We start from the raw sequence: 24,736 nt of genomic DNA, 5'->3' as shown, positions 1-24,736 counted from the left end.
AGAAGGGCAACTTGCCAGCTGATAAAATTTGCTAAGTTGTAAGCTTTCTTCAAATATGGGCTTAATCAGATCTCCTCTTTCATTCTTTCAGAAAAAAATCATTGCAAACAATAGTTTTATTTTTAAATATCAGCTATGCAAGGGGTGACAGCTGTAGGATCGGTTCTGCTTGTTGCTCCCAGCTTTGATAGCTGGTAAGGCTGTAAGCTCTGTGGCAGTAATCAGTCTGTATCCAAGGGAAGCCTTGTGGCTACTGTTAACTGTGTGTCAGTGTGATGTACCAGGGTTGACGTTGGGACCCCAAAGGCCTCTCCTAGAAAAAGCTCTTCAGCTTTATTGATTGACCTTAGAAGTTCTCAGGGTGGAGGCAAATGCTTATTCTTGAACATCAGTGAAGATGGAAATGACGTGGTACTTAGTTAACTTAGTGTGACACCTAGTGACTGGGGTGCCATTTAGCTGGACTACTACTAAAATTAAAAGCAGAAATATTACTCTAACTGTTTGTTAACCTGAGTGGTGAAATGTACACTTTGTCCAGCTGCAGTAGAAGGACTGGACATGAAATGATAGCTGCCACCTAAATGCCCCCTTCTTCTGGACAACTGATCGAATGTCTTCCATAATTGCCTTTCTCCTTCCAAACAGCTGAACAGATGGAGTCAATGAGCAAAAGGTGTTGTGGACAGTGCCTTTGATACAGATTTAGTAGAGCTGCGTAATATGAACTATCTGATGCTAATTTTTGTGAGCTGTACTAGCTGATTTGTAGTGTTAGTTTGTGGAAGGAACACATCTCTGAAGTCATGAAGAAATGCGAGTGATCATTGAAAGAGGGAGCTTGATGTTACGGTAAAGGTGGTTGCAGAACTGGTGCTCTGGAAGGAACCTCATGGGAAACTGATGGCTCATGAGACTACTTGCTCTGTGAGCAGGGATGGGACAAGTCATGTGCCACTGAAGAGGTTCTTGCTAAAACTTCTAGCAAGTTCCCTACCTAGTTCTAAGCATGCAAGGGGGAAGAGAGCATGCATATTGGCCTGTAGTAAACAAGATGTACTGTCTTTACTTGATTTTTCTTGAGTATCACTTTAACTGAGGAAATTGGAGTCACCTCACCAGTGCCTTTAGTGCAATGTAGTGTGTTCTTAGAGTTGAGAGAAAACTACTGCTCACGGAGCATTGAGGTGAGTCCTCAGATGGTGCTGCCATAAGTTCTTTGCTAAGTTGGGGCTTGTAACTGTATACATTTATAACTGGAGAGTTTTTAATCATGTGTGCATATTGTTACTATACACAGCTCTTGCCTAGAAAGTTGTGTTGGCTTCCTTCTCCTAAGCTAGGGAAGAAAAGAGGACACTTTGCCAGCATCTTCTAAGCAATGATGTGATAAGTAGCATTCTTGCTCTCAAAGTAGTATGTAGCTCTTGGGTTTAAGAGACCTGCATGGCACCTTTCCCAGCATCAGTGCTGGAAGTCTTAAAACCTGAAGATAGCCTTTAGATAAGACTGTCAGGAAATATAAAAGCCAGAAACCACTGACAGCCTCCAGGTGCCTGGAAGGTGGCACTGAACCACAGTGGTGGTAATGTGCTTCACTGTTGCAGGTTCTCAGCCTGGCACATACCCTGTGCATATGCATGCTGACGTGTCTCCAGCCTTACCTTCCCTTGAGAAGGCAGAGGGTTATTGAATGGTCTGTAGTATTTGTTGCCCTGGTTATACAGGGGATGCTGTGAATGGCTGCTTAGGTATGAGCATCTTAATGTACCTTCCTGTAACACAGTTAGTGTGAGCATATGCAGGATGAATAGAAGAGCCCTGAGCTACTGAGGGGATGCTGTGTGCATTAGCATCAAGTTTCCATTCTGATTGCCACCATTTCAGCTTTACCTCCAAGTTTGGTGGCTATAGTTGCTTTCTCTCTGCTGCATTTCAACAGTATATTTTTGAGTTTCTTGTACCTTCTTCATGCCCAGTTTGCTTACTTCTGCTCCTTTTGCTCTGAAGACTGTATTACTTGTGTGTAGTGTAGTTTTGCTTGCCTTGAGTGAGGAGATAACAGGCAGGGCAAAGTTCCAGCAAGTGTGTTTTTAAGATGAAACAACATTTGGCCTAGGTGCAAATTTGCAATCTGCAGGGATTACAGATTTGACTTGCTTTCTCCCTAGTGTAGACATCAACAGAAGTGGAAGGGGGAAGCTAATTAATACTCACATTTTATAGCATTCTCTATAGTTCAAACCCAACTCTTTGCAGAAAGAAAACCTACCTATCAAAAATGGACAGGCTGGACTTAGCATGCTGGATCTAAAAGGGCTTGGTATTTAACGCTAACCAAAATAGGTTTGAGCAGGAACATTTCAGTGGCTTGAGCTGGTGCTCATCATGACTTGAAATGTGCTCCCCCTTTCCCGTTCGTCTCGGGTGCTGGGGAGGAGAGGGACGCGCAGTGACGCAGCGCTGACCCCAGCTTTCATGCAGCACGTGAGCTGTTCTCTAGGGGATGGGAGATGCAGGGGGACGTGCGCTGAGGCAGTGGATCTGTGCTGGGTTTGTCTGCAGGCAGCAACAGTGGAGCGGTTGTGCCCAGGCACCAGTGAGTTCTTCATTAAGTAGACCTAAGATTAAGTAGAGCTGGCAATGTGTGTGCTCGCAGCCCAGAAGGCCAACCAGATCTGGGCGGCATCAAAGGAAGCGTGACCAGCAGGTCGAGGGAGGTGATTCTCCCCCTCTACTCCACTCTCGTGATACCCCACCTGCAGTACTGCGTCCAGCTCTGGGGCCCCCAATGTAAGACGGACACGGACCTGTTGGAACGGGTCCAGAGGAGGGCCACAAAGATGATCAGAGGGATGGAACACTTCTCCTATGAGGACAGGCTGAGAGAGTTGGGGTTTTTCAGCCCAGAGAAGAGAAGGCTCCAGGGATACGTTATTGCAGCCTTCCAGTACTTAAAGGGGGCTTATAAGAAAGATGGGGACAAACTTTCTAGCAGGGCCTGTTGTGATAGGACAAGGGGTAATGGTTTTAAACTAAATGAGGGTAGATTTAGACTAGATGTAAGGAAGAAATTTATGATGAGGGTGGTGAGGCACTGGCAAGGTTGCCTAGAGAGGCTGTGAATGCCCCATCCCTGGAAACATTCAGGGCCAGGCTGGACGGGGCTCTGAGCAACCTGATCTAGTGGAAGGTGTCCCTGCTCATTGCAGGGGGGTTGGACTAGATGAGCTTTGAAGGTCCCTTCCAACCCAAACTATTTTATGATTCTATGATAGAGACTCTCTTGTATTGTGCTGACGCTATTTGTAGAATGGCATAATGGCTGAGAAGCTGATAAATAGAAGCTGGTGGGAGGAAGGAATGAATTGTGGTACTTGAAACTGGTTGGTAACAGTTTTCTGATGGAGTCCTTTAGCCCTTGTTCCTAAGGCAGTGGCTGGTTTGTAGTGGCACCTGCTGTTGGCCTTCCTAAGATTCAGTGTTTGCTAAAAACCTTTGAGAAAGTGGAAGTGTGATTAGAGATGTCAAACACTATCTTAACTTGGATCTAGTCTTCCAAATCGCAAGAACCACGAGGAAGGTCTTCAGTGGTACTCTGTTCAAAGACTGTCTTCAAGTGGACTGATGTGTCTTGTGCCACTCAGTGTTTGAAATTAGAGCCTGTTTGTTGAGCTTCTGTGAAGGTGCTGTGTTATGATAACCCCCCCCCCCTTTTTTTTTTTTTTAAAACCCTAGGTGACTTAGGCTTGCAAAAAGTTTCTAAAACTCTTCTGGAACTCAACACTACACATAACTGCTTGCAGCAAGGCAGTCAGCACCATATTCAAAGCAACATTAACTTCCTGTGTGGGAAAACACTGGTAAGTCTAAATCGTGTGTTCCTATCTTCAATGGAAATGGCATGTACTTCTAACTTGCTTTTTAAGGAGACTTGCTGTACTCATGTACTAATTACCAAACTTCACAGCTTAAGGAAGAGCCAGTTATATTTTAGTAGGGTCATGATCTACTGTGGCTTTCAAAATTCAGTTCCCAGTAGAAAATAATTGCAGATCTGCAGCTTAGCTCTGACTGTGGGCTCTTCTGGGCCTTTAATGTTTTTACAGGGATTGCACTGTAGCATTTTAATAGTGTAATAAAGAGGAATGAGTCAACAGTGTACAGGGTGCTGTAATAATGAGAGCTGTTGTTTAAATGTTGGCTGTGCCCAAGCTGTGGACCTAGGATGGCTGTTTAATAGAACAGCATTGAAGCAAAATGACTGACCTCTGTTATGGGTCAGCATAGCTGACAACAGTAAGCATTGGGTTTTGTCTGCACATCACTTGAACTAACAGTGCTTACGCATCCAGCTGGGTTTCCGGAGGAGTAGTTGTTCATGAGAATCTGCTCAAAGTGTGACTGGAGATCCCCCAAAAGTTCCTAGGGGCGTGTGTGTCTGCAGTTCGTTTCCAGGTGCTTTTGGAGTTACACCTTCCACATGCTTGACTGATGCCACAGCGTGCTCTTTTGTACAGACTGTGATCAGTTTCTCTGATACACAAATATATAAGTACTTATCAGTGCCACTGTTGGCACTGATGATGCTGTTGCACACTCCCTCTTGGAAATCTAGCCTATTCAAACAAAGTGCCAGTGCAGCTGAGATTTAAATGCTTCCTGTTCTGTTTCAGCAGATGACTCTAAATTTAAATTGTTGCTCAACTCCAGCTGTAACACCAGATCATAATGATCTTCAAACTTCTAGTTAGTGTAGTTCTACCACCTAGTCTTCATGTGACCTAGTAAAAGGATTTTGTAATAGTGTCTGGAACAACTTGTTCCCAGCACTTTTTTTTATGGCAGGGATAAATGGGGGAGGGGAATCAGTTTAAATACACTGAAGTGCTTCTAGCTGAGGTAATGGAGGGAGAGTGGAAAAATCTGTTTGTTGTCTTTCTCTAGATAGAGACATTCAGTTGAACATCCAGCCCTGAACCGTAGTAGAACCCCCATATTGAAATAGATACAAATGTGTATAATGTGAGCCTATAAAAATAAGTAGCTGAGATCAGAGGTGTTCTTTCTGTGTAGCAGAAGAGATTGCTAATCAGTCTTGTTGTAGGATAAAAGACAGGGAACTGGTAAACCATGCTTTGCCTTGCTGTTCACCTATTTATATACATTTGTATTGGTGTTTTCCTTTCTGGTAACTAGATGTGACTGGTGTTTGTGCCGATACCAACTGGCATAGTGAGTGCTTCTAAAAGTTACAGTATGATTACTGCATATTAGGACTGGCACACGTTAATTTGAGAATTGGTGCATACGCAGACTGGGAAGGATTTGGCACCCTGCATCTTCCTGAGTTTACCAACAAAGCTGTTAAATAACAAACTTGCTGTTAACGTGTGCTTTATTAAGAAATTTTATGCCCTTGTGCTGTGACATGCTGTATTCTGTTTTTCTTAATCTCTTGAATGAACTTCTTGCTGTCTGCAGATGTAAAATAAAACTGAAGCCTGTTTTTCAAAGAATTATTTTTTTCTCCTTTAAATAGGGTACCCCTGAGTTTGTAACAGCAACAGAGTGTGTGCACTATTTTGAATGGAGGACCTTTGTGGCTTGCAAGAAAGACTTGTTTAAACCTGTGAAAGAGGTAATCTATGTACTCTCCCTGCAGAAGCTACTCTTTACACATCTGGCAGTTTTACTCTAACCACGTGCCCCCACCCCAAATGAATCTTAGCAACCTCTATAAACCTAACTTTTTCATAGGCATATAAAGCATCTGTTGGAAGTTGGTGGAGCTGAGAATTATAAATAACTCTTCAACTTTTTTTGTGATCTGAATGGCTGTTTATAGTAAAACTCTTCTAAAAGCTAGAGCAGAACAGTAACTTTGGATGCCTCATTTTAGTCAGCATATCTAGCTTTAAGTATTTGAGCTTCAAGAAGTGAAAACCTTTTCCACATGTTAACTTGGCTTTATATATGCCTGTTCATAACTTCTCCCTACTTATGTAGCATGGATTGTGTGTAATTTTTTGTTGTTGTTCTAGGTCCCTTGCTACGTGTTTGATGAAGATTTGAAGAAACATGACTTGAACCCTCTCATCCAAGTTTCAGGACACTACCTGGTGGATGATTCTGATGATAATTCCTTGTTCATAAACATCTGCAGGGACTTAGGTGTGAATGCTTGCTTGTATGACCTGTCAGTGTATAAATTTCTAGTAGTGTGGTTCTTTTCCAGTGCCTCAGCTGAGGTTGTCCTGTGATCAAAGATCAGTATTTTAGGACTTGCACTATTGTTTTAAGCTGCTTTTGATTATCTGAAGGCTGCTTTCTGTGAAGCCAAGTCTTACTCTCCAACTATTGAGCTGTTCAGAGATATGCCTCTTCTGGATGGGCATGTACTGTTAGAAAAGTTGACTTAAACTGGACTGAATGGAAAAGCTCAGCTTGTCTTGTAGCTGCTTCTGTTTGCTGCCAAATAGGACCAAGATGGTTCATAGCACTTCATGTACTCTAAATTTATTACTTTGGGCTCCAGTTCAGGCTGTTGCTTAGTTCCAAGTGAATGTCCTGAAATGCATCTAAAATAGTGTTTAGGTGCTTGGGTAAGTAATGGTGCATCGCTAGCACTTTCATGTCAGTTGGGAGCTATATATGTAAGGAATTAAACCAGCAAAATCACTCATTTGAAACTTGTTGAAAGGGCTGGTTTAGCTGTATACTCCCACTGTAGCTTTTTTACTCTGCAGTTAAATATGTATTGTGTGCCCCTGTTAAGGGTTTAATGCTTCTAGTTTTAGTGGGAGGTCTATTCTTTTAAAAATCCCACTAGTCTGAAACTTTTTGTTGACAGCTTTGAATAAGATGGTTTATAAGAAACAATGGAGGGGAAAAAAACCTTCTCTGTGAGGAGGGGTTACCCACTACTTGGTATCATTTTAGTGTTGTGGAAAAAAAAAATAAATACTTGGCACAGTTCTAGAAGTTCTCAAAGCCCTACACATCCAGCAGCTGTACTAGCAACTGGTAACTAGCTGCAGTTACTTTGGCAGGAAGGATGAATTTGCTGTTCAAAACCAGGGCGGCATGAACTATCACAAGTACTTCGGGTTTTGTCTTGTCAGATCCACACTTTACCTTTAAAACAGGTTATATTATTTTTAGAAAAGGTGAAAGCAATCAATAGTAAGTGAGCCCACAGATAAAATCGCAAGATACTTCAGGTAGAGCAGGGCTTAGAAACTGAGTCCTATATTCTGTTTTCTGTATTCTATAACAGGAAGTTCAAGTGGAGAGACCAGAAACTGCCCTGCTGGCAGTGCTGCTTGCTTGTTACACGAAGGTCAGGCGTATGATGTCGGCCATCCACAGGAGCAGCTGAAACTTCGTGACAAAGACAGGTATGTGATTTTTGTGGTGATACTTCTGTGAACACTTCTCAGTCATCTGGGCTGGAAAAAGCAGTCTCGATAATGGGGTGAGCCTTCCAGAACTTAACATCAATAACACTTCAATTTTGAAGCATTGGCAGAAAAAATTTCTTCAAATACTGGCAGGGCAGAGTTGTTTTCAGGCATCCTGCCATAGTAGATCAAATTTTCTTCATTGTGAGACACTCCTTTTTACAGAATTGCAGAACTCTCAGAAGCGAGGGATGATTGGTGCTCTCTGCCCACAAGCAGAAGAGTGAGATTTGACCCCATCTGCCCACTGCCTGAGGGCCCACAGGGTAAATGGACTTGGCTCTCTGTGGGTTTACGCACTGTATTGGCTCACTACTGCACAGGAGTACAAGTTGAGAATAGGGCCAGATGTTGCCCTTCTGTATTTTTTTGTGTTAATGAGTTATTAATAGAAGAAATAGCTAAGCAATGCAAGGCTTCTTGTTCCTGGTGGTGGCAGAACTGGGACTAGGAGAAACTGTTTCCTTGGTGCTGCCTCTGTTTTGTTTGCTGCCTTTTGTGCTGGAAGTACAGCTTGAAAGAAAAAAAAAAAAACACAAACCAACCAAAAAAACAAACCAAACAAACGAGCTAACCCACCAAAAAAACACCCAAACAACCCAATGTGGCTTAGGGGACTTGCTGATCTTTCTGAGCTTCAGGTCGTCTGAGCCTGCTTACCTTGTCTGTAAGGTCAATAGTACCCTGTTGACTTCTGCAGTGCCCTTTTTATCTCAGATGCAAGCTGAAGAAAACGAGCAGAATAAACCAGGTTAATAACAGAGAGGCCAAAGGTTCTGGCCTATCAGTGATAAGGTTGAGGGTTTTCTTTTAGTTTACAAATGAAGTTGTTAGTCCTTTGTTGCAGGGCTTTTCCCCCAGGATGAAGCAAGTGGCTGAGGTGTTCTGTACCAAGGCAGAAGCTTACATCTGAGGAAGCACAAGCTTGTTCTCATGTTGAAGTGCAACTAGTAGTCTACAGAAGTGCTCGGCAAGAAAGCTTTATCTGATCCCTGCTAGGACTGAAGAGCTTCTCATTGCTTGAGGAAAATTCATTGTATGTGCTCAGTCAGACTTGGGTGGCCTGAGCAGGGAGTAAGATGATTGTATACCTGTGCCCTAAGATGTAGAGAGGGCAGTTAGAGGGGTGGCTAACCTGGAGCCAGGCTGTCACCCCTCTGCGAACTGTTGTCTTCTGCCTCTTAGACTGCATAGAACAGTAATGCTTAGTTGGGAAGTTGTGTTGATTTCCTTCTTCTCTCATCCAAGTCATCTTGCCATTTGTCTCTCCCTGTCAGAGAGTTACCATGTTTCATTCTCCTACTCCTGCCTCATCTGATCTGTCCCAGTTGCCTTGCTCCTGTCAATTTGCTAATGAGTTCATCTTGCACTTAGTTCTGCGGGCAGAATGGAAAGAGATTATACATACAGAGGTGGTAAAATACAGGAATGTGGTAAAACATGAGTCCTTATTACTTCCAAAAGTTGTGAGAGTGTTTATCACGTCTTCTCTCCAGCAGTTTGAGAGCAAAGCTGAGAGTGTTCTTGTGACTATCAGCCAAGTTCTTGCTACAATATGGGTTACAAGGCATTCAGCATAGTCTTAACTGGGGTGCAAGAGGATGCTGTATTAAGTAATTTTGCTGGGACTGTTTTAATCTTTATTTTGGTTAACTGTAAGATTAAAGGAATAAAGACCTCCATAAAAATCACTTTCAGGAGCAAGGCTACTTTGGTATATTCTGCCTGGGTATCCAGCAAAAAGTGGATGGTCTTTCAAGAATATCCTTCCTCTTCACAGTGCACAGTGTCTTAATTATATTTTTGGTTTGCCATTTTCTGTTTCTAGGCTGGTATTGAGTTATGAGAGAATATATAGTGATGAAGAAAGGCCAGACTTCTGCCTAGGCCATAACCCAGCAGTGACGATCACTTTTGTTTGCCCATCAAAGAGGGGAGAAGAGGTAACTTTGCTGTTTTAGTTTGTGTTAAATGGTTTGTCTTAACTTTTGTGTGCGTTATCTTTCATTTTTATTCAGGGCTGAAAAGAACAGAAATTTTCCTGGTTTGCAGCTTGTGAAGAGTGTGAGATCCTAAATATACTCTTCAAAAAGTCTTCTAGAACTTAGGAAAGAAAGAAGAACTCAAATAAAATTTCCCCAGGGGTTTGTTCTTTCTTGTCTTGGTGAACTTGGTCATCCTTTTCTGAGTTCAAAGCTTTCCTCTGAAAATAGGATGGCATTAGTATAGTGTTAATCCTTGCCACAGAGCTTTGCTTGCTAATGAGCACTCTTCTGTCATCAGTTGGTCTGGGCATGTTTATAGCTGTTGTCTGTAACTTGTTTCTTTATTAATCTGGCCTTCGTCAGAGGAAAAAAAAAAAGCTAGCAAGTGTCATTGCATGGCAAACGCCTGTCACTTACTAAGCAGGCTCCTGAACTCCTTTTAACTTAAAGTAAAATCTTTAGTGTTAAGCAGCAGCTTAGTTTTTGCAGGACACTGTTTTAGTCTCACTTCAATGCAATATGATGATCATTTTGATGTGATGCTGGCTAATGTCAGCAACCCACGCTCCTTGAATTGGGCCAGACTGGCTATTGCTAATGCTCTGCCGTTTCATATTGTGGTGCTTTTGGTTGCAGGTTAGTGAAGGAGAAACTCTTGTCTGGCTAATTTTTGGTTTAATGTTTTGTCCTTCATCTGACCTAGATAGGTACCGTACTTCGCCCTCATTGCTGCAGAAACAAACCATAGGCCTTTGTCTGCTGTCACTTTGTAATACCTCACTGCAGCTATGCACGCCTGTGGTATTACTAGTGTTACTTGTGCCTGTAACGTATCTGATACTTACCTGGGTGTCTGCCTGTTGTTTTAGTGGATGGCAGAAATACAGATGTATGAAACAAAGTGAATTTCTAAATGTTTCACTTTAAAGTGAGGAAAACCAGGACTACCCCTTCTCCCAAAGGTGCCAAAATATTTCACTACAGAAAACACATCTGACAGAAGTGTTGCCTAAAGAATTCTGAAACATCTTTCAGTCTTGATTTGGACTGAGGGAATCAAAGTTGCTAAAACACCTGTGTCTAAGAGGCTGCTTTGCCTTCAGAGAACACTTGATCTCTGCTTCCCTCTTTGAGGACTCCTCTGAGGCAAACACGGTCCAAGCTGTGCTTAGCAACTTGGGCTCACCTATCTCTGCTTTTGCCAACATCTTAAGGATAAGTGCTTTTTAAAGTACTGTTTCTTCTGTAGTCCTTCTGCTAATGCAGATTACTTTACCTCTGTTTAGGCTTCTAATAGTTTGCCACTCAATAAGAGCTGTTTTATTTCTTCTCAACACCTGTTTCTGAGAGGCCAGAGACAATGTTTGCACCTCTTAAGCAATTTACAGGTGAAGTTAGTCATTACTGACCCTAAAGGAATGTGATACTGTTGCTTTAAAGATTGCATTTCAAGTAAGTATCTACTTGTAATTTAAATTCTTTTTACTTATGGATCAGAGTGCAGGTCCCAAACTCACAGCAAAAACAAATTGCCGGTATGAAATTGAGTGGGTTACTGAGTATGCCTGTCACAGGGATTACCTGGAAAGCAAGACCTGTCTTCTGACTAATGAGCAACATGATATCTCCATTGATTTAAGACCACTTACTCAACTTCCAGGTAAGCTCACTATTTTTCTTTTGTGTTTGTGTTGTTACTAGCCAGTTTTACAGTTCTATGTTTGGAGACAGGAAGAATATTCTGTCTAGATATTTGGGTTTTTACGTCTGTTCTGCTGTATGTTAAAACACTTCTCTTTTTGTTATTCATTCAGATTATGTCACGCCATATTTAGCCAAAGATGACAAAGAGGAGTATTACTATTACTTGAATGTATGTGGGAAAACCACTGCAGGTAACTGCAAGGACAGCACAGTATACACTTCATCTTGCCAAGTAAAATCTTCAAATAACCAGCAAAAAGTGGCAGGAAGATTTGAGAATCAAACCCTGAGGTGTGTAAAAGGCTCTTTAGCCCTGCTAACTGGTCTGATTGATTGATTCTTGTTTCTTTCTTTGCCCTTATTTGTCATGTAAGCAATATTTCATACAAAATCCAAGTATTTTTGCTCAGTTTTTTATAGAAAAACTTTAACAGTATACCAGGATAACGTTAGCAAACAAAGGAGCAGATGAGGTTGGTAGAGGCCATTGCCTAGACAGGGAAGAAACTTTCACTGGCTTTGTCAGAATTGCAAATTGCGCCGTGCTGCCTCTTGCCCTCCTTGAGTTTTGCATGTAAAGTGGCATCAGGATCAGATGTTTTAGAAGCTGTCCTCAACCAGAGGGCATCTCTCCTTCCTTTGCAAGAACATGCATTAATCATATCCAAGACTACTGACGTCCAGGATTTTGTGATTATTTTTTTAAATTTTTTTTTTTAAGAACTTCAGGATTCCCAAGTGGCATACAATAGTTTGCATGAGACTGCAAAGCAGAGATTATTCACCTAGATATGATCTTCTGTTCTTTCTGTAAGCATGTGACAGACTTGTCAGAGTGATCTTCCAGGAAGTATGACTACTTCTACCTGCAAAAATAGCCATGCAATAAACTAATGGCAACAGATATTCCACCACAGCTGGAATAGCTTTAGAGCATTCTTTAAACTCTGTACAAATTCATGAGAAGTAACCAGAAAAATCAGTGGATGCAAGCCTTTGTTGCAGTAGAAATGTCAGTATTAATGTTGAACAAGCATTTGTTTTCCCTTTGAGTGAGACAATTAATAAAGAAACAAGAGTGTGGCTTCTGTTATGTGAAGAACACTGTGTGATTGTGTCTGATCCCATGTTTCTGTCTAAAACTGACTTTTTACTCAGATACTCTGATGGGGATCTCACTTTAATTTATCCAAATGGGGATGCATGTAGTTCCGGCTTTCAGAGAATGACTGTCATAAACTTTGAGTGCAATGAAACAGCAGGTGAGTTTAACAAGCTGTGATGACTCTGCTCAGGATTTGACTTCTGTGCTTGCTAGTAGACCTTATGTTCAAAGGAATGCATGCTTTAAGCCACAGCTAACACGAAGAATAAATATTGTTAAAGTAAGCACTAATTTCTATGGCTGGCAGGATTGTTTTGTGCTGTGTAGTAGTGCTGCTATTCTGAATTTACACTGATGATCAAGAATATTGAGGTATAAAAGAGCCTCATTTCTTAGCCAACAGTAAAAAAAAAAAAAAAAACAAAAACAAAAAACAAACCACACCAACAAACCAAACCCCCGAAAACCCCATCAAACCACAAATGCAAGTCCTGTGCAGTAAAAGGATTTTTATCTCCCTTGCTCATTGCTAGTCCTCAAGTCTCCTTGCTTTTCTTCCCTTCCCCTTGTGGAAACCTAATGTCTGTTTATCCATCTTCAATGTTAAGGTAATGATGGTAGAGGAACTCCAGTATTTACGGGTGAAGTGGACTGCACTTATTTTTTTACTTGGGATACAAAATATGCATGTGTTAAAGAGAAAGAAGATCTCCTTTGCAGAGTTGCTGATAAGAGAAAACACTATGACTTGTCACCTCTGATCCGCAGTTCAGGTATGGCAATGAAAACTAGCTTTCAGTTACTTTTTTCCCCGAGTTTACCTGCCATCTCTAGTGCAGTTCTTCAGCTGAATATCAATCAGCTTTTGCTTTTTTTAGTGTTTTTCTGGGGTACTGGCGTTCACTTCCCTTGTCCCAAAAGGAGTGAGTGCCTTATGAAAGTAGCTGTATCTATGACTGCCATGGTTGCTGTCATCTTAAGTGGTTTTAAACGTGGATCCTTTTTTGTGATAAAAGGCATTTTGGCATGGACAGGCTAGAACAATTAAGCCAGATGACTTGTTCATAACAATCCCCTGTATTTCAGAGTTAGCCCAGAACTGGGAAGCTGTGGACAGTAGCTTTTCGGAGGTAGGGAGGAAGCATTATTATATCAACGTCTGCCATAAAGTGTGGAAGAGAGGAGGAGCTTCCAGCTGCCCAGATGGTGCTGCTGTTTGCTCTGTAGGTAAGTGTTTGGGGTTTTTTTGATGGTTGTTTTTTTTGTGTGTGTTTTGTTTGTTTGGGTTTTTTTAAGGCTCTGAAGGCTTGGCACTTCCTCTGCAAATGGAGTTGGCTGCCCTGAGTGCCTTCAGTTACTTGAAGTTAGGAGCATGTTTCTCTTGTGCTCCCAAAGACCCTAGGAGAAATGATGCAAGTAGCCTTTTCTAACTAAAGAACTTCAGGCTTTGTAGCATGGTTTTGGTGAGGTAAAAACAAACTCCTAATGATCTGCTTTCTTAAGACTTTCCATTTGGCTAGTTAATATTATCTTAATAGTGTAAAATTCATTTCTTTCCGGAGAAACAGAAGTGATGTGTTTACTGTCGTTACAGATAAACAAAACAACAGTAAGAATCTTGGAACATTTGTATCTTCTCCTAAAAAGGTTGGAGAAAATATTCAACTTACTTATTCAAATGGAGACAGCTGTGGTGTTAACAAAAAAATCAAAACTGTCATCACTCTAGTGTGCAGACCAGGTGAGAATATCCACACCCTGTTCTCTGATCCAGTTAAAAACTGGAGGTCATTTAATGTGCCCAGGCATGAGCGCTAAATATTGGCATGTGCCTTTGTCTTTTATTTCCTTCTATGCACAAGCTGAAGCATTGCGGTTTGTTTTCTAGGATGATAACAATGTAATTGCAGGTTATTTAGCTGTCTTCACCTTTCATTCAAGTACTCTTTAAAGACCCTTGAGTAAGTCTCTTGAACTAAGACTTTCTTAAACATGATGAAAGTATGTTTAAGTGTTTAAAGCTCCACAAATACCTGGAAGCTATACAAAGTACTTTATTTCCCTAGATTGTCTTGATGGGAAAGACTGGTTCTGAACTGAGATAAGATACTTTAACCTTGTCTTCCAATAAGTATGTTTTGTCGAAACTGCTTGCAATTTACAAAAAGCAGAAGCATTTGCAGAAGTTGTTAATGTTGTTCATCTCCATATAATAGCCCACTAGTTTAACCATCTCCCAGGGTAATGGAAAACCTGTATTCCTCTACCTCAGCCTGAGGAAGCTGAATCCTCCAAGTGTGCTGGCTGTTAGGATCAGGTTATGCACTCCTACCTAATAAAGCTGTTGTAGCAAAACACCAGGGTTTTGTATCAAAGCAAAATTTTTTTTTTTCCCCCAAAGAGTGCAGTAGTACTGAGGAACAGACCGAGCAGTGCATCTTTACTTCTGGGCTAAACTTTAATTCTGGGGAAGAAGATGCAAATAATTTGTGCAAGGAATTTTTGGTTCTATTTAGTCCTCACTTTCAGAGGAGAGGTACTTCAACAGTTAATCTTGGTCTGCTGTTGGAGAGGAGTTAGTGTTCCTAGGCTTAAATTCCTAGTTCTTTTGGCAGCCTGACTGTCTGTATGTGTAACACATTGCTCTTGTGATACCAGGTGATCTAGAAAGTGCTCCGATCTTGATGTCTGAGGGTGTATGTTCATATGCATTTGATTGGTATACTGCTGCTGCCTGTGTCCTGTCTAAAACTGAAGGAGATAACTGTCAAGTCTCTGATCCTCAGGCAGGTATGTATTTATGCTCAGCAGGTTGAAAGGTTGCGAGGGGTAGAACTTGTGTCGCAACACTGAGTCCTTTTGATGCGCAAGAACAAAGCGAGTTTAGCCTAAGTCTAAGCATGCACAACATTAGAGCACAGTAGTTTTAAGCACATGCGCATGGAAGATCAGAACAGCACAAGCTTATTACTCCCCTAGTGTGTGTGGAGGAAAATAGATGTAATGTGTATTTTACTGTAGTAAATATCTCTGTATAAGAAAACATGCTTTTAGTATGTCCATATTGCTTCTGAACAATAATTATGTGGAAGGAGACTTATTTGGGGGGAAGTGAACTAGCTGTGTGACTGGTAGAATCAAAACCTGTGAGAGGTGACAGGGAAAAATAGAACTGATCAAGTTTATTATTTCCCAATTAGGCTTCTCTTTTGATTTATCACCTCTGGCCAAGAAAAATGGGCACTATATAGTTAATACTACTGAATACTTGTTTTACATAAACATCTGTGGCAGTGTGCCGGATGAGTTGTGTCACACAAAATCAGCAGCATGCCAAGTAACACAAAGGTGAGTAACTTTAGTTCTGTTGTCTGTAATAAAAGATCTCTTGGTGCATGGTGTGTTGTCTGTGTGTAACAGCAAACAATTCTCATTAAAATAATTGCTGTGCTGCCTGTAATAGATTGAGGTGATGTGCATGTAAAATATTGTTTGGTAGTGCAGTAATTACACTGCCAGCTCTTTCAACCAAAGTGCACACACCTGTAATCTTGTTTACAGCTAGCTTTTGAGATTGAATGAGTGTGTCCATTGCTCCCCCTTATGTTTCCCATAGGGACAGATTAACTGCTGCAGCTGTATTAAGCCAACCCACAATTTGGATTCAGGGTCAGCTGGATTCCAAGAGCTGGCTTAAGGAAGAACTGCTGTGCTCAGAATGAGTAGTGGCTGCCTTATGCAGAGGTGGAGCCTAGAGCTTGGGTGTTGCACTGTATTTCCATCACTAAAAGTGCTGCGCAGGCACAGTCCCAGTGTGTACTGCTGCTCTGACAGCATCATTGCTGTTAGCTTCTGCAAGCTATGTCTGAGATTAGTATCTGTACGCTTCAGGTTCCAGGTTGGCCTGTTGCCAGAGATGTGGTGCACTGCAAACACATGCGGCTGTACTTGAGTTGGCTTTATCTGAGTTACTCTCCAGCCAAGGAGACTTCACTGCAGACACTAAAAACATTCTTTAAGGGAAGATGGTCAGGCTAGATCTGGTAGAACCAGTGTTAAGTCAGAGTAAAGAATCCCTCCTAAACCAAAGCTAGGAGCATGTGAAGGCAGTTTTCTTCCCTGAGTGAGAAAACTTGCTGTTGTGCAGTGCTAGGTCTTCACTGTCCATGTGTATTTGCATGGAACCAGTTTGAGCCCAGCATTAGGGTGTCTGCAGTTCGAGTTCTAGTCTGGAGTAAAGGAACTGGGTATTTCTGTCACACTTCTAGAGAAGGGAGTGTTAAAGTTTTCTAGATATCTAAGCAAGGTACAACTTCTATTCCTTTTCAAAGAAGGACACCTGCTCATGTTTTAAGTGTCCTTTTGCAGAATTCTGTTCCTCTAGCTCACTTATGTCTAGTCAACCTTATTTAGTTCTTTTGTCTTATTATGGTGTCTTCTATAAACTTACCTGTGTGCTTACTACTTGTAAGACTTCTCTTAAAGAGAGAATTAATTTTGCATTCTTTTCAGTCTCAAAGCCCACTTTTTCTTTTCTAGTAAGGATCAGTTTTGGAGTCTTGGACTGCCCAGTTCCAAACTTTCCTATTATGATGGTCTGATTCAGTTGACCTACAAAAATGGTACAGCATACAATGATGAGAACAAAACACAGAGATCTACCCTTATAACTTTTCTGTGTGATCGTCAGGCTGGAATAGGTCAGCCTGAATATCAGGTAAGAAGTTCTATATGAAGAAGGGAAGGACCTCTATCCCAAAATCCTGACAATAATTGCTGATAGGCCAGTGCAAGCAGAGATTGGCAGATGGAAATATCCAGTATCTATAAAGCAGACTAAGAGAAATAGTTATTTTTCTTGGTATATCTGCCTTTTGCTGCAGCCATAAAGCTTGTCTTGACCACTGAACAGTAAGCTGTTCACCTGGATCCAGGTTCTTACTTCATTCTTCTCTCATCTCAGGGCCATGTAATTACTAGTGCTTTTGATCATCTTGTATTTCTAGCTGAAAAAGCCAAAACTGGCTGAGAAGTAACAAGTGGCAGGACTGTGTGTCCTGTAACACAGCAGACAGCAGTTATATTGCTCTAGTTGCTCTGGTTGTGTTATTTTTGAAAAGAGTATTTTTGGTGACACAGTAAATGACAAGATGTACAACAAAACAGACCTACACAAATAAGTCTGAGAAGGTATATCCCAAAACCAAGGGGAAGTAACAAGCTTAACATAAAAAGGAGTAGCTGTGAGTCATGAAGTATTCTGTGTGGAAAGCCTCACTGACTTATTTTGCTGTTTTCTAGATAGAAGATAACTATACCTACAACTTCAGGTGGTACACTGAACACGCTTGTCCTGAAATGCCACTGGAATGTGTTGTGACTGATCCCAACACCATGGACCAATATGACTTGTCAAGGTGGGAAAGTAACATATACAACATGACTTGGCTATTCTAGTTTAGTATTCTGGCTGATAGCTTAGTACTGGATGAAGCTGGTTTCCTGTGTAGACAGCACTAGAAACTTCATCTATTGTGACAATCTTAACTGCAAGTACCTTGAAATGAAGACAGCGTTTCCCTCTAGTATGTTGACTTGTCTCCTAAGTAGTAAGTTGACTTTTGGGGATGGTTTTGCTTAATAAAAACTTATTACTTTGTCAAATGTGCTTTACTTCTTAGGAGTACTCTTTTTAACTCTGACACTTAAAAATGAGGGGAAGAAGTTATTCTGGAATGCCTGACAGTTGCTCTGTTTCTTGAGACTGACAGAGAAAGCTAGAGAGAATCTATGAAGAATGTTTATTCTTAGTATAGAACTTTTTCTTCCTGCTCAGCTTAGCAAAATCTGAGAAGAGAGGTGAAAACTGGTATGCCATGGATAATTCAAGACCAAGCGAGCGGAAGAAGTACTACATAAACGTCTGTCGACCACTGATTGCTGTCCCAGGATGTGACCGGCGAGCATCTGTCTGTCAGATGGAATATCGGCATGATCATGTGAGTGGGCTTTCCTTCCCAGCTCAGAGCTGGTTTGCCAAGTGAGTGAGATTAAGGGGTATGCAAGATAGGTACATGACTTCTGGCTTCTTTGTGCAAAATACAGTTGTATTCTGTGTATACGTAATGTTGGCATAATCATTGCAGAATGGTAGACCTCCTGCCCACCTCTTCAAAGACCAAAGCTTTAATTTTTACAAATGTGTCAATGTCACGTTTGACATGCATGATTCTTTTGTCCTGTGTTGCAGAGGTGGACAAACTGCATCTCTTCTGTGTAAATTGCCGCGGTCTCCGAGACTGCTAGCATTGCTTTAGGAACAGGTTGCTCTCCTGGATATTCTATCTTGCTTCTGACTTGTTTTAGATTGAACTGTGGGAGAAAGGCATTTAAAGATTCTTTGTCACCCCTTTCTGAGCTCTCTTTGGCTTTGAGGAGTCGATTAGGCAGAAGTTGCCAAGCCAGGAAAAAAAAAAAAAGGCAGTGGTGGTGGTTATGGGCTTCTACTTCTGTACTTCCCTGAAGTGTAACAATTTATCATGGGACTGTTTGTGCTGACAGGCTGGATGGACGCTTTGCCCCAGGCCTGGCTTCAGTGGTACTCAAAGCTGTAGGGAATGTTGAACTAGAGGCTCACCAATCCGTCCCAATTCCTTCTGTAAGATGGAGAGAACACCTTCTCTCCATACTGTTGAAGAGGTTGCCTGAATGACTGAATCTGTACGTCACCATCATGGCACTTGAGCTCAATATTATTAGTTCCCTGTGCTTGTGTTAGTCCTTGTTGTGTAAGACTATTTTACACATGGAGACATATTAGGGCTTCGTTACTTGCTGAAGACACTGGAGTAAAAAGTGAGCACACTGTATCAACCTAAATGCAGAGTTGTTTAAAAAAAAAGGGGGGGGGGGGAGGCAAAAAACCCCCAAAAGTCCTTGTGGACAGAGCTGCTTTGGAGGTGTATTCTTCTGTTTTGTTGTTGTTGCTAACTTAAAATAGTTTCTTAAAAATAGGAAACACCAGTTACGTTGCAGAAGTGAAGACTAATTTGGACCTTGGAAGTAGCAGCACCTCCTGTTGTTCTAATGCTCAGTTTCTGCTAGTGCTTTTTAGGCTTTTCTAAGTATGGCAGATCCCTGATGTCAATTCTAAGAATGCCTGGAGGCTTCCACATACTGTCTTTTAAAGAGCTGTACAAATTAAATCCTACTTACTGCACGTGAGGCATAGGCCTCCCTAAATTCCTGAGATGAGTAGCTGGTGAGATAAGGATGGCTGTTGTCAGGCACTACAGGCACCTTATTGTACTAAAAATAAAAACAACAAAAAAACAAACCATGCCTGCTTGTGGAGCTTGTGTGTTAAATATGTGAAACTTAAGTGCATAATGGGGAAGATATGTAAGGGGATCTCTACACCTTTGTTATCTTCAAAACTCTCAAGATAACCTTCTGTACGCAAGATTATTGTGGTAGGTATTTTCTTCTTTTTGACTGTATCTATAACTGCTCACTTGAGTTTAGAAATGCTGACATGCTTTTCTTTATTTCTAGGTTTCTTACTCTGAAGTCACCTCTATTAGTAATCTTGGTGTTGCCAGCAAAGAACTAGTAGTTGAAAGACCTGGACGCATTATTCTAACATATGCAAATGGCTCTGTGTGCATTGATGCTGATGGAAAGAAAACTACTTATACCACCACCATCCACTTCATCTGTTCCAGGGGCACTCTTGTAAGGACAAATGATCTTTCAGTTGTTGCTTTGTCATAGTAGGTTTTCCATCATATAACTTGAAGCTACATGAAGATGTATAGTGTATAGGAGATTCATGACAAAGGAGACTTCTTGAGGACTTACAAAGCTGACTTAGATGCTAAAGAAGCATGTGTCTTAGACTGGGTATTTTATCATAAGCAAGAAATAGTTAAAAACCAACAGCCTCAGTGGACAGTGATATTTCAGACTAGTCTAATTACCATGAAAAATACATGGGGACTTAAGATTGAGGAGTTGTACATGCAAACATTGCAGACCCCCTTAAGAAGAAGAATATTGTAAAGTGCATCTTCAAGCTTAGGTTCTGCATCCTCTGTTGCTTGTTGATTCTAGATGAGTTCTTAAATCTATAAAGCTTTTGCTGACACAACTCCACATACTGAAGTTTAGACAGAGGGGATTGTTAGACTGAAGCTTGCCAAGACTTGTTCTTGCTGGTTTGTGAATCGGCAGGTCTTACTCCACTCACTCATTTGATCTTCAGCCCAAGAGGTATGGTGAAAATCTGTGACTTAGAGCAGTTATGAACTGCTTTGCTTTTGCCTGAAGACACTGAAATGAAGTGTGTATAACTAATACTCCTGTTACCTTGTTACCTCAGCTAACAGAGTTCTGTGTTGTTTGATTTTCACTTTTTTGTTATAGTGGACTGTATATTATACCCCGAAACTCCTCAAAGCTTAGACTGAGGCAAGGTCTGATTATGCATGTCTAGATTCATTATTGAATTTAATCTGAATTTTTGGATGTCTGATTCAGTTCTTTGCTAAAGCTTAATGACATGCTAAGTGTTTAGCTAGACAAAGTTTTCAGTGGTGACCTTCAAAATAAATAGGGGAGAGGGAAGCGGGTGGGAATTGTGTGCATTTGGAAGAACGTGACAGTTTCTCATGAAGTGGAGTCTCAAGTGTGAGAAGGTGTTGGCTGTTACACTTACTCTGGTCTTCTCTCTGCAATCTGTTTCCAGAGTAGCAGCCCATGGTTTATAGCTATTCAGGAATGTGTGGCCACGTTCTTATGGGAAACTGAGGCTGCTTGTCCAATCAAGGAGACAAAAGATGATTCTCAGGTGAGAAAGGGGGTGATAATTGTATTCATACTCTCAACATACTATTTTTTTTCTAGCACTCCTCGTTGCTGTGTTTAAATGACTCTTGAAGAAAACTAACTACAGTGAAGTCTGATTGATCATAATGGAGTCTTGTGATATCTTATTGCTGTCTTGAAGTGTTCCTGAAATGCGTAACTTCTGACCAAAGTATTCAAGTGCTCTCTCTTGAGAACAACATACTTGCTGTGACACTGAATGTTTCATTCCCTTACAAGGCTGCTAGTAAAACTGAGTTTATATGTAAGGATATATATTGTCCTTGTTTGTGTACAGATCATCAAATGAGGGTGGATTTTTTTTTTTTTACACTGAGCTACTCAGTTGCTTCTACTTTACAGGTCTCAACATAAACACATTAGTGTGAAAACAACCCTCACTTAAAATTTCCTTGCTCTTAGCTGACCTGATAAATGCCATCTGTTAAACTGCACTTTGATATGTTGGTATGTGGCTGACGTCAATGGACGACTGTGCAAAAGAATTGAATGAAGTGTTGCTACTGCCAGAGCTGTATTCTGGTTGTCCAAATTAAATTGCAGGCTAGGAATAAGTGTAAATCATTCCTTTACCTCTAACTTGTTTAGGGAGCCAAAACTTAAACAGAAACGCAGAAGGAGAAAATAATGCTGTCGTAATGTGTGGTTTTTTTTTTTTTTTTTCCAGTCCTGCTCTGTGCGAGATCCAAACACTGGCTTTCTGTTTAATCTGCAGCCATTAGCTTCTGGAAAAGGCTATATGACTACTGGCATTGGGAGGAGGTTCTTGGTAAGGATTCTGACTGTACAATCTGTTGCTTATGGTTGCTGTTGTTGCATTTTTCCAGTCTTAGTGAGCAAGTGGAGTTTTAACTCAGTCCTCTTAGGAAATTTGAGTTGGCGGGAAAGTACTGTGCTTGAGGGGAGGAATGAAAGATAACTTGATTCATCTCAGATTGTCTTAAAAGCATCGAACTTCTGGTTCTTAGCAAACATAAGGTAGCCACACTTTTGAGGCTATGCAGGGTTTCCCAGTTATGGACGTAATACCAGTTTATCTGATGGTGCAGAAGAAATGGACAGTGGAAGCCTAGAAGGGGATTAATCTGTTGCTATCGGTGTTCTTAATGTGATCTGCATGTATCAGTAGTCCTAGGCTGTCCACAGATACTACCATAGTGTTTTTTAGTCTAAGAATAAACTTGCTAAACCACATCCTGTACTGCTAATGGGGAGAATTTGTGGACCGTGAAGCTGAAGACTGAAGATACTGTTCCAGTATTAGTATAGTTGGTTGTCTTGCAGTCTAGAAATGACAGACATTTCATGCTGTTTGAAGTACTTGACAAGTGAGTTCTACTGATGTAGAAATGGCTATATGGACATAATTTTTCTGATGCAGTTAATACTGTGTATACGCACATGTTTTCAAAACTTCTAGCTAAACATTTGTGGACCCATGCCAGATTGTGGTAAAATCAATGGCAAAATAGCTGCTGGATGTGAAGCAGAAAATCTGACATCGGTGAGGCTGGTGGAATTAGACAAAACCCTGTATCTGTCTGGTGAAGGATTTCTGACTCTTACCTACAGAGGTCCTCTTCGTGTGCAGTCAGGTGAGTTCAGGAAATACACAGTGGAGATGGATGCTGATATTCTACAAACTTTCTGTGAATGGTCTTCATTCCTCCCTTTGTTCATGTACTAAAACCTACTGGGCTTGGTGTTAGTCACTTAAACAAGCTAGTTCATATGAAAATTTTAGGAAGAAATCAAGTTGTGCAGAATGGTAATGGCCCAGTTTTCAGTAATAATGTGCATTTCAAAACTCCTGGAAGCAGACCAAATACAGTACAGGATTTTTTTTCTTACTGAGTAGCTGAAAAATACTGCTCCTCGCATGGAGAAATGGATAGCCAAATTGGGAAAACAAGCCAAATGAACTCTGGCTCTTTTTCTAAGTGAAGTCCTTGATTTAAGCTTCAGTTTCATGAATAATGCTCTCTAAAGTTGTTTCATATCCGAAAGATCATTTTTCAGTAAGCTTATGCTCTCTTAAATTGAATTTCTTGAATGAATGTGCTCTAGTACCTCATGTACACCTACTTCATTAATTTAAGTCTGTTTCACAGATAAGACTAATGAAAAACATGTGTCTAACTTGGATTTTACATACTCTCCAACTGTACTGAAACTGAGTTTTTGTAGAAAGGCATATGACACCTTAACAACAAAAGGTTTTTAGGAAAACAGGATTTTGGATTCGGGAGCCTCAGATACTTCTGAATCTTACCACCATAGCAATTTGTACAGAGCACTATCTCTTATTTTCCCAGTTGTGATGTTTTCGTACCTAATACACAATGGGAAACAAGTCATTGAGCTCTCATCTATTTTTGCTTTGAGAACTTCTACCATTTTGATAACACTAGGATACATTGATGGCAAATACTATTCCCCCCCATAATTATACCATTTCCTGTGGGCTGTGGAGGGGAGGACTAAACAGAACTGAACATATGCTGCTTAAATAGCATCAGTATTATGTGTTCTGCAGTCATTACACTGAACTTCTTACAAACAAAAAAAACACCTGACCCCAAAACTTTGTGTGATGTAATTAGAGGTTGCTGGTACAGCAGACTTGGTGTTTTATAAGTCTTCTGTTTCTTCAGATGTATCATGTCAGAAGACCTAGGAAGCACAGTTCAGTGAAGGTAATTCTGGTCTTGAAAAGTGTCAAGGCATTCTGGTCTCCCATTTGGAGAGACAGTTGCAGCTGTTAGGTGATTTAGCACAGGTCTCTAAAGAAGGCTTGTGTGTTTACAGTTAAAAAACCCATAAACAATAAGCTAGTGTTTTCCTTGAAACAGTTAGCAATAAGAAACTGTTAGAAAATTTTAAAGTCAAGTATTAGCTTGAACTTAAATTCAAATATTTGAGTGAACCAGCAGCAGATAAGTGTTTGTTTTACAGGAACATCAGACACATTCACGGTGACTTTCATTTGTAGTGATTCATATCCTGGAGAGCTTAAGTTTGTGCATGAAGAGATAAACAGTGTGCTGAACATCCATGACACTTTCTTTGAGTTTCACACAGCTCTGGCCTGTGCTCCTGCTCCTGTAGACTGCCAGGTTACAGGTAAGTACCTGGAATTTGGGTGGGCTCTGTCCAACAAATGTTGGAAGGATTAACTGAACAGCAAAATTCTGCGGAGGAGGGCCTTAAGAATACCTGTTGTGAAGACATTTGTAAGACTTGAAGTCTTCATAGAAGTTGTGGAGAGGGAGAGGACGTTAGTTGTTTGAAGCAGGCTTAACTTATGAAGACAGGCAAGAAGCTGATGGGAAACATAGTGGTATACACAAGAGAGCTGATAATTACTTTGAATCTTTAATCCTTATCATGACTGGGTGCTGCTTCATCCCAACTCTGAAGGAAATGGGCTAATTTAGTGTTGGCCTCTGGAAAAATGCACCTGTGAATTGTGGAGTAGTTACGTGTGAGAAGTAACTGTCGAGGGAACTCTTCTACCTTTGGTGTAGTGACATTTTTTTGTGGAAATAGTCCCTTCTCTTAGTGGATATCTAATGTGATTCTGAAAATTACTT

General features: G+C 40.9%; 1 protein-coding gene across 2 annotated transcripts in view; it reads left to right on the top strand.

The window, feature by feature from the left end:
- IGF2R (insulin like growth factor 2 receptor) overlaps window positions 1-24,736 on the top strand; it is a 61,160-nt gene that overhangs the window by 10,434 nt on the left and 25,990 nt on the right. For both annotated transcript variants that reach the window (XM_069786910.1, XM_069786911.1), the window contains exons 3-23: window positions 3,739-3,863; window positions 5,543-5,641; window positions 6,045-6,174; window positions 7,280-7,400; window positions 9,292-9,406; window positions 10,946-11,108; window positions 11,263-11,443; window positions 12,311-12,414; window positions 12,866-13,030; window positions 13,344-13,484; window positions 13,852-13,998; window positions 14,916-15,047; window positions 15,458-15,605; window positions 16,797-16,974; window positions 17,559-17,674; window positions 18,094-18,256; window positions 19,812-19,991; window positions 21,004-21,105; window positions 21,811-21,912; window positions 22,564-22,738; window positions 24,099-24,266. In XM_069786910.1, the coding sequence (XP_069643011.1) occupies window positions 3,739-3,863; window positions 5,543-5,641; window positions 6,045-6,174; window positions 7,280-7,400; window positions 9,292-9,406; window positions 10,946-11,108; window positions 11,263-11,443; window positions 12,311-12,414; window positions 12,866-13,030; window positions 13,344-13,484; window positions 13,852-13,998; window positions 14,916-15,047; window positions 15,458-15,605; window positions 16,797-16,974; window positions 17,559-17,674; window positions 18,094-18,256; window positions 19,812-19,991; window positions 21,004-21,105; window positions 21,811-21,912; window positions 22,564-22,738; window positions 24,099-24,266 (2,955 nt within the window). The remainder of the gene's footprint in view (window positions 1-3,738; window positions 3,864-5,542; window positions 5,642-6,044; window positions 6,175-7,279; window positions 7,401-9,291; window positions 9,407-10,945; window positions 11,109-11,262; window positions 11,444-12,310; window positions 12,415-12,865; window positions 13,031-13,343; window positions 13,485-13,851; window positions 13,999-14,915; window positions 15,048-15,457; window positions 15,606-16,796; window positions 16,975-17,558; window positions 17,675-18,093; window positions 18,257-19,811; window positions 19,992-21,003; window positions 21,106-21,810; window positions 21,913-22,563; window positions 22,739-24,098; window positions 24,267-24,736) is intronic.

This window comes from Haliaeetus albicilla, chromosome 7, assembly GCF_947461875.1.
Source record: "Haliaeetus albicilla chromosome 7, bHalAlb1.1, whole genome shotgun sequence".
Classification (NCBI taxonomy): Eukaryota; Metazoa; Chordata; class Aves; order Accipitriformes; family Accipitridae; genus Haliaeetus; species Haliaeetus albicilla.
Note: the sequence above shows the minus strand (reverse complement) of the source record. Positions and strands in the feature narration are given on the sequence as shown.